Here is a 9,546-nt window from a genome sequence, read left to right on the forward strand (position 1 = left end):
GCCCAGGTGCAGGGTCCTGGCCCATCCCGCTCCTTCTCTGAGCTACTCATTCATTTATGTGACTCATTCATTCTAAACTCTATGAGCCAGCCCAACATTGCTAGCACCGTCTGCTCTCCTCTCCTGTTGCTGCCTGGCTCTGACCTCCATCATTTTCTAGAGAAGGAGTGTGGCAGAGAAGGAAAAGGACAGACTTTAAAGGCAGACTAGTCTTGGTTTGAATCCTGGATCCATCTATTTAACTGTTAGAGCTCAGACAAGTTGCTTCACTGTGAGCCTCAGTTTCCTCATCTGTAAACTAGGAATGAAGCCTGTTCATCTATGTCCCTGATATGTGTATTTCGGGTATAAAGACAAGAAAGAGCCTGGTGCATTTGGAGGAACTGCAAAGACTATCCAATGGCAGGAGCTAAGACCCCTAAGGGGAGCCACAGGGATGAGGCCTGAGAGGTGAGCTGGGCAGATCATGCAGGACATGAAATGCTGGTTTGGCTGTGAGGACCATGCAAAACCAGAAAGACCATGATCTCATCATCTGAAACCCCTCCCATGCACCTTGCATGTCCCTTACTGCTTCAGCTAGGACTCTAGGCTTTCTAACACTCTCCCAGGCTAGCTTTCTCTCCCATCACTCCCAGAAGGAAGTACAGAATAAAGTAGTTTTTTTCTCTATAGCTTCTCTCCAAGCAAATGGTTAACATCAGGCACAGGACAGTCCAGGCCTGCCTCAGGGCTCTGGTATCCCCCATGCCACCTCCCTCCTTTTCTTCTGCACTGAGGCAGATCTGGAGAATCTGTTCTCCTCAACCCTAGTCCTGAATCAAGGTTGCTTCTCATAAACTTCCCAACCCCCAGAAAGGCCTGAAGGCTGAATGTGGCCCAGCAAGGTCACTGGTTGCCAATCAGTGCCAGGGCTCTTCTCAGAAGACAGACCAAGGCCCCCATCTAATTCCACAGGCACCGGCCATCTGAGAGCACCAAGGCCAGAGGAGCTGGAAGTCAGGTGGCCCCAAGGTCTGTTTCAGCAAGGCCACCCTGCTCCCAAAGCCACAGTCACAAAAATAAAAACAGAGAAAAAGGCTAGGAGGGACAGGGGCCCTGGGCCCCAACTGCTAACAACACCGTCACCTTGGAATGAGTCACATCTTCATTTCACATTCACCACCTCACTGAAGTCTCCCAAGCACGGTGTGAGGAAGTCCTATGGGGACCTCTCCTGTCTCCTTAGATCCTAGTAGAGGACCCTGAGGCTCAGAGAAAGCCATAGCTCACCCAAGGTCACAGCTGGTACTCTTGCCTTTTGGACGCTTCCTCTGGGATGCCCAGATGATAAGTTTGAGTCACACCAGTTAATTGGTACCAGCCCAAAGAATACAGAACTTTAGCACCAGAAAGAACTGATGCTTAAAATCCCTAATTAACATACTGACAGCTCCAAAAGTCTTTCAGATAGTTCTTCCTCTAGAAAAGGAAAATACTATTTGAATTGTCATTGACAGATACCCCAACCATGGCCAGTATCTTATTTGTCTCCATCTTGCTTGTCCCTGATTTCCAGAACCCCTCTTCCTACCTTTTTTATATTCTAACATGACCTAACTTCCCTGACAAATCTGAGACCCAGAAGCTACTAAACCGGGTGTCTTGGGGAACACACATTTCATAAAATTTCTATGGGAAAACTGAGTATCAATAAGGCAGCTATATGTTTTAACAGATGTTATTACAATAATTTTTTCAAAGGTAGTCTGAATAATTAGACCCAATATTATGCATTTCCATGTTTGGAGATTTCAGACATGTTTTTATCTATCTGGTCAGCTTACTTTAACCTGAATGAAAATCCAAACCAACTGGACTGGTTAGACTAGGGTTTCAGGAATGAATCTTCTCTAGTCCACTCTATGCACTTGGCAGATATGGAAACTGAGGAAAAGCCTGAGAAGTCCCTCCTCAATGAAATTTAGCTCCTTAGTAGCAAAGCCAAGTCTCAGCCCAGCCTTTGAACTCCCTCACTGCTATTTCCTCAATGCTCTGGCCCCATAGTGGTATGAGAACCGCACAACCTGGGAAGGGCCAAGGTCACCACCTGGGGAGCAGCCCTGGTCTTAGATGAGCCTGCCAGGTGTGCCCAGGCTGCTTTGATGTTCCTGCACATGCTTGTGTCTGGCTCAAATGGCTGTCCCTTTGGACAGTTGCAAGGGGCTGATTAGGTGTAATTGCTTTGCTGGGAGCAAGCTATCTGCTTAATAGAATCAGCTACCAGTAATTGGCCTGCCAGAGGCCCATTTCCCCTGTTGGAGTGCCAGGGCCTCCAGGGACCCTGCTCCAACCTTACACGCTGGACCCCTGCAGGTGGCAGTATGTAGGGTGTTTGTGAATGGGCTTTGGACTTGGTTTGGGGGAGCCAAGAGAAAGCAGAGCAGTGGAAGCTCAGCAGCAAGAACCTCAGAGCTGCCCTTCCTGTGGCCAGAGGCCAGGGAATGACAACATTTCCAGGTTGGAGGGACAAAGAGCCTCACATAGACAGTCTGCTCCAAAAAATATTGGACTGAGCCAAACGGAATCACAAAGGGCATCTAATCCAGCCTCAAACTCAATGCATCTATCAGAGAAGTCCAAAGGCATTTCTTGCAGACCTACTTTGTGCCAGGCATGGAAGTAGCTCCTAGAATCCTTCTAAAATGGCCTCAACCCAAAGGGTCAACTAGGCTATGTTTTCACATCCATCTTAACCAGGAGTTCATTACCATCCTGGGCAGTTCATTTCTCTTCACGGGCATGGAGATGTTCCATCTTCTGTTGAAAGCTCTTGGCTGGTTACATCACCCCCACAGATCACTGGCTCCTTGTCGACCACAAAGAGCAAAACTAATCCCTCCTCATGTGGCAGCTCACATGTCCCCCCACATCTTTTTTCTAGGCTGAACATTCCAAGTTCTCTCACCATGCCACGTTCATCATGCTGGTAAGGCCCCTCATTAATTTGGTTGACAGGCCTGGATCCTGCTCCTGTTCGTCAATTTCTTTCTCTCAGCATGGTCTGGAGTCCAGCAGCTGGAACCACAGAACTCAGGATTCCTCCCTTGGCAGAAACAACTGCAGCCCTAGACAGAAAGGACACTGCTGAAGAGTGCCATGGTAGCCGCCCAAGCCCCTCCGGAGGGAAGGACACCTAAAGCCTGTTCCCTGGGAGCAGAGTTGCCTCTCTTGCCCTCTTCCCTACCCCAAGAAACAAACACACGCACACACGCTGTCATATACACTTAGGCACCACGCAATACTCGCCAGCTGATTAATCATTGCAAGTGCTATTATAATTATTGTGTTTGGTGCTAAGAACAGGCTGCCTCTGCTTGCTTCTCAGAAGCCATAAACCTGCAAAGAAGGATTTCAAGATTTGTGAGGCTGTTGACTATATCTCCAGGTTCTCTTTTTTCTTTAGCAGCACATGTTTGTCAGGAAAGACAGGCTACAGCCACTCCAGAATTTCTGCAGAAGACAGTCTTAAGGGACATGATTCTTACAATGAGAGGGTGAGTTTAAGGAGCTTACCTTGTAGTTCTGATTGAGAAGTCCAGCTCGAGCCCATATGCTACAAGGCCTGGAGCTGTTCACTCCCCTGGACAGGCCTCAGTTTCCCCATGGGCACTGGGGTCCTAAGGTTTTCTCTAGCTTTAATTATTCTATGAAACTTGGCAAATGTAGAAAAGAGGGTGAGTGGAGGGGAAACATGAAGACTTGGGGGAAATAGTAGGGGAAGGAGACCAGGACTGGCTGGGTGCAGTGGCACACACCTGTAATTCCAATGATTCAGAAGGCTGAAACAGTAGGATCATAAATTCGAGGCCAGCCTCAGCAACTTAGGGAAAAAAAGGGCTGAGGATGTAGTTCAGTGGTAAAGCTCTTCTGGTTCACTCCCCAGTACCAAAAATAAAAAAGGCCCAAGGTTCATAGCCTCTTGCACACTCGCTCACACATGCATGTGTATACATGTATGCACCAGGCTGGAGAATAGCAGCTGGTTTTCTTCTGGTTCACTCTCCAGTACCAAAAATAAAAAAGGCCCAAGGCTCATAGCCTCTTGCACACTCGCTCACACATGCATGTGTACACATGTATGCACCAGGCTGGAGAATAGCAGCTGGTTTTCTGCCAGTCACTCTCTGTCACCACTGCTGCCTAAGACCCCAGTAATGTATTTGTCTGTCCTGTGTCCCTGCTCCAAGTGTGGGGAGGAGGAGGAGGTTTTGAAGAAAGGAAAAGGGAGAAAACGAAGGGAATGAGAAGAAAGTCGTGAAGCATATAAATGACAAAACCAGAAAAACTGAAAAATAAAAGTTTTGAGAATGATGAAGTGGATAATCTCACACATTGCTGGGGAGAATGTAAACCAAGACAGCCATGCAGAGAACAACTCAGTAGGACTTAGGGACATGCAGTGGGCAAATATACAGTGACCACTGTGCTCATCACAGACCAGTACTCATTGTCAGAGAGAAGGAGGCCACTTAGGAGGCCCTGTCTAGGAGAAGGGCTCCATCAGATGCAGGACATGAAGCTTTGGGGTAAAGACTCAGCTTTATGTTAATGACAGGCAGGAGCAGGCCTGACCCCACAGCAACTTCACCAAGATCAGTTGTTCCTCTCTCCTCATTAGGAGAGCCAAGCCCAATCCGGGCTGGAGCTAGCCTCATTCATCTCTGAGTCTGAGCCTTCATTTTGGTCCATAAAAGGACAGCCCTTTCCCCAGGTAACACAGCTCAGCTGGGGTAGGACTAAGAGGGCCAGGTGTCCAGCTTCCCAGCAGTGCTCTCTCCCAGCAGCCCACAGAGGCTTGCTTTGCTAACAGTTGTCTTTTGTGTTTGATTTGGGCTTGAGATGTTAAACAAACAGTGTCTCTTGACAAACGCAAGCTGGGTGCAATGGGACCGGGTTATGCTCCGTAAAGCCAGGCTAATCCCCAACTTCTCTCCCTGCAGAGATACACTAAGAAACATCTCAATCACATCCAGAGCACCCTAAATCTCACCAAAGTGAAGCCTGAAGCTGGGGCTCCTGGAATCGTGGTCTGTGTTAGCCATTCCCTGTCTTTCTGCTGCAGCTCCTGGATCCTGCCCCTCCTTTTCTGGCCTGTCCCTTACTGATGCTGCTGGAGTGAACCATGAGCCCCAGGCCCTACCAACCCGCCTATGTCAGCCAAGCTGATAGGAACAGATAGAGGAGAGCTTGCAGAGCCCTTCTCTGCTCTGGCTAATGGATAAGGAGTGCAGACAGGAGTAAGGCCTGTCCCTGCCCTGCAGGAGCTTATACCTGGTCTAGACATAGGATGGACCAGAATTTCACATGAGGCTCTGGTCCAGCTCATAACTGATGGAGCTGAAATTTGAATCTAGCCTGTCTAACTCAGGGCCAGCTCCTCTACTCCCTCTCTCACTGCTATTGCCCCAGACTCCAACAAAACTGCCCATAAAGCAGGACTGAGAAGCACTGAATAGAGGGATCTCTGTGCACCCTTCTACCTGCCATTCTTCAGGCCACATTCTCAGCCATTGTAGAATGAGTAGGGCTCTCATTAGTATTCCAGATCATCAGAGTGAGAAGGGACCTTCTGACATAGTCAACACTTTTCTCTCAGAGTAAAGGAAACTAAGGCACAAATGGGCCATATGTCCCTCCCAATGCCTCCAGCAGCACTGGCACTGAACTCCAGGCCTCTGAACTCCCAGTTCAAGACCCTCTCCTTTGTGTGACATGCTTCTTTGGGCTTTGGGACACTGATATCTGCCTGTACCTTCCTTCTCTCTGACAGGGCTTCCTCCAGCTTTAGAAGTGTCTGTCTGTAGTCACAGAAGCAGATTGCTGAGCTTTTCTGCCTGAGACTCAGCCCTCTGCATCTCTCTCCCACTGATGCTGCTGGTTGTGAACCCAGCAGTTCAGGATTCTTCAAACCTTCACTTAAGTACCAAGGAAACATATAAGGCAGCTCTGATATGCAAAGCACTGTGGGAAGAGTAGCAAGAGAGTAAGTAGGGTCACTACCTGGCAAAAACACTGAGCCGGTGGGAAGAGAACAACTAAAGAGCCAGCTAATCTAGTAGGCAGAGGAAAGGCTGAATTGAAGCTTACCCATGAGTCTGTGGAAGAACAAAAGAACTGGTGGTTCTGATGGGAGGCAACCAGAGATTCTTCACGGAGAGAATGGCCTCTGAGTTGGGTCTTTAAGCCTGAATAAGAGGTTGACACTCAAATGGGAGAGGCAAGGTGTTACCAGTATCCCAGTTTATGAGAGCCACTTGAGTCACGTGAAGCATGAAAGTACTCAGATGTGTTTAGAACCTAACAGAGAAATGGAGTAAAAGATGAAGTTGGAAATTAATCATGTATAATGTTTAGTGTATAATCAAATACAGCAACTAATGACAAATTCTAGACTATTGATCTTAACTCTGTCAGTCTTCAAAGCAGTGGCTATTCCTCTTCTTGGCCTAATTCTTGAGAGAACTGGGAAAACAGATGTAAGCAACCCAGGAGGGTCCTTGGATGTTCTAAATGAAAGAAAGGTGCACATTTCTTGGTCTAACCACCCCTTAATTTAAGGATGTGCAAACTAAGGCACAGGAAGATGACTGATGGACCCCAAATGCCATAGCAAACAGGAGGCAGAGACAGGCTGACCTTGGGCAAGTATGGGTAGACCCAGGGAGTCCTGCATGGAAGGAAGTAAGATAGGCTGCTATGTTCTGAGCACAAGCCAACCCAAGTCAAGAGAGCATGCAAACATTCAAGTCCCAGAGGCCACTCAGAATCCTAAACTGTGCCAGGATGGCTCCTCCACTCTGGTTCCCATTCCATAAGAGACAGGATGGTGGAGAAGAGGGAAGGAGGGGATCCAGGCCACCCTCCTGGGATGTCTTAAGTGATCCCCACTAACAGGTCCCCTGGTCCCATCCATAATGGGTGCTGCATGCCAGGGAGCATGAGCCTCACTTCAGCCCACTCCCTCTCCCTCGCTGTGCAACTTTCAGCAACCCCATCCCTGGGTCTCAGTTTCCTCATCTGTAACATGAGAAGGCTGAACTAGATTATTTCTAAAGGTCTTTCTGGTTCCAAAATGCTGTAAGAACAAGCTTTATCATAATTAATAATGAATGTCCTGCCCCCAAAACAGCTTTTTCTTTTTTCCAAAGCTCTTTCACTAATATTATCACCTTTCATCTGGCAGCCAGAAACAAGCAAACCCTGGACACACTGCATTCTCATTCTGACAAGCAGGTTGAGCAAGTCCCTTACACAGGAAGATAGACTTTGGGGGGACTGGTCTCTAGAGTGAATATAACCAAAACCCAATATATCATAAGTGCATAGAGCCTACCTGTACCCAACCCTTGGGAAGCTGGGAAGTTGAGCAGTTGAGTGACCTTTGGTTATTGTCTGCATTGCTTTTAGCCTCAGTTTCTCCGTCTTTAAAATGGTCATGAGCATAAGTAGACCTGCCTTTCAGGACTAAGGTGGGAACTAGAGATAACAAATATAGCACACCTAGCCAAACACATAGCAGATGCTTGATGAATACTTGTGGCATGAATGGTTGTAGAATGAATGGTTAGTGGCACTTCTGGGTGCCATTGGAGAAGGAATGTGGTAGCTGGCAGTGACAGGCTGGCCCAGGATGTGGCAGATGGTGCCTTGCTTCTGGCTGGTTGCCTTCCGAGCCTGTCCTCAGTAAGGGGCCTTGGGCCTCTTCCATGTCTGTGTGGCCTATGCCAGGGTCCCATGAAGGACTTTTTGACCCTCCTTGGCACTGGGATTTGCATTCCAATCATTCTGCTCACTCAGCCCATCCAGAGCTGTAGGAGCTGAGCAAGGACTGTGGGCTCCTCTGCTATGACACCTCACGGAAGAGATAAAGACAGAAGGCTCCGAGAGAGGCAGCGACACCTCGCCTGAGGTCCCACTGCCTGTCTCTCTTCACCACAACAGTCACAGTGTTGACAAATGAAGATACTGAGGTACAGGGAAACTGCTCCAGTCCTTCCAGTCTGGAGCCACCTGATCTGGGCCCCAAATCCCTGTCCTGCTGGGATGCCCCAAGGTGACAGTGAAGCTATCTCTGGCAGCCCAGAGCCCTGCCTGGCACACTGGCACAGGGCAAAAGCATGGATGACATGACAGCCTGAAAGCTCCTTAGGAGCAGAACTGGGCTGAGCTACTAGCCTGTTTCCTCGCCCAGTTCTGGAGGCTGCACAGAGCTGGGAGGGACCCATTTCCGGAGAGCAGCTCTCCCTTGGGTGTGGGCTCATGTGTACCCAGGTCCCAGTTGGGCCCTGCTTGTTTCTGAGACAGCCTGAGCCCCAAGCAGGGGAGGGAGTGTGGCCTGTGGGAAGGGAAAGCTTAGCTGAGTCCCAGTGCTGTCGCCAACACACCGGGTGCCCTGAATTGTACCTCACCCCTCTGTGCCTCAGTTTCCTTGCCCATATAAGGGGCAAGACAGCAAAGCCTAAGGTCCCTTCCAGTGACAACGTGCTATGATCTGGGTGGGCAGTGGGGGAGGGGCTCTCCTGTCTTTTCCCCTTCCTTGCTTTGCTGTCTTTCTGTGGCATCTGCTTCTCTCCAGCTCTCCAGGTATCTCAGTCTCAAGTCTGTGGCTTTGTTTCTATCCTTTGCTCGCGATTCTCCTACCTGCCTCTTCTTTTTCTGGGTCTGCGTGTCTACCTCTGGTTTTGCCTCCTCGGTCACACACACCCCTTCCCTGCGTCTCCCCCTCTCTCTGTAGTTATCTGTGTTTCCCGGTCTAGTTTTTTCGCTGGCTCTGGGGCCGGCGCGCTGGCTCTCTCCCTCTTCCCCTCTCCCCGCTGCTCGGCTTCTCCCACACTCCCTCCCCGTGTCCTGCCCGGGCTCTCCCCGCGCGCTCCCCCTTCCTCCCCCTCGCCGGCCCCCCTCCCTCGGCGCGGCTCCCCAGTCCTTATTTGGCTGGGCGGGAGGGCTGGCGGGAGGAGGCGGCCGGCGGGCTGGGGGCGGGCGCGGGGGCGGGCGCGGGGCCGGGCGGAGGAGGGCGGTGGGTGGTGCTGAAGGGACAGCTCCGCGGCGGCGGCGGCGGCGGCGGCGGCGGCGGCCGGGCGGCGCGGAGCGGGAGCCCGGCGCGGAGAGCGGCGAGCGCAGCCATGCCCCAGGCCGCCTCCGGGGCAGCAGCAGCGGCGGCCGGGGCGCGGGCCGGGGGCGCCAAGGGGCCGGCGGCGGCCCGGGGAGAACGATGAAGCGGCAGAATGTGCGCACGCTGGCGCTCATCGTGTGCACCTTCACCTACCTGCTGGTGGGCGCCGCGGTCTTCGACGCGCTGGAATCCGAGCCCGAGATGATCGAGCGGGAGCGGCTGGAGCTGCGGCAGCAGGAGCTGCGGGCGCGCTACAACCTCAGCGACGGCGGCTACGAGGAGCTCGAGCGCGTCGTGCTGCGCCTCAAGCCTCACAAGGCCGGCGTGCAGTGGCGCTTCGCCGGCTCCTTCTACTTCGCCATCACCGTCATCACCACCATCGGTAACTACTC

At 51.1% G+C, this 9,546-nt stretch overlaps 2 protein-coding genes across 4 annotated transcripts in view; one reads left to right on the forward strand and one right to left on the reverse strand.

Annotated features, from left to right (window-relative positions):
• Cib4 (calcium and integrin binding family member 4) overlaps positions 1–6,335 on the reverse strand; it is an 89,276-nt gene extending 82,941 nt beyond the window's left edge. For 2 of the 3 annotated variants that reach the window (XM_076834004.1, XM_076834005.1), the window contains exon 1: positions 6,130–6,335. In XM_076834004.1, coding sequence (XP_076690119.1) covers positions 6,130–6,133 — 4 coding nt within the window. In that variant the 5' untranslated portion in view covers positions 6,134–6,335. Of the gene's footprint in view, positions 1–2,947; positions 3,108–6,129 lie in introns of all 3 variants that reach the window. The other variant, XR_013088682.1, reaches the window with a different exon arrangement.
• Positions 6,336–9,120: 2,785 nt separating this feature from the next.
• The window catches only part of Kcnk3 (potassium two pore domain channel subfamily K member 3), a 36,077-nt gene continuing 35,651 nt past the window's right edge, over positions 9,121–9,546 (forward strand). The window contains exon 1 of the mRNA XM_076833982.2: positions 9,121–9,536. Within this exon, the coding sequence (XP_076690097.1) occupies positions 9,254–9,536 (283 nt within the window). The 5' untranslated portion in view covers positions 9,121–9,253. The remainder of the gene's footprint in view (positions 9,537–9,546) is intronic.

The sequence above is a fragment of the Callospermophilus lateralis genome, chromosome 14, assembly GCF_048772815.1.
Source record: "Callospermophilus lateralis isolate mCalLat2 chromosome 14, mCalLat2.hap1, whole genome shotgun sequence".
Lineage (NCBI taxonomy): Eukaryota > Metazoa > Chordata > Mammalia > Rodentia > Sciuridae > Callospermophilus > Callospermophilus lateralis.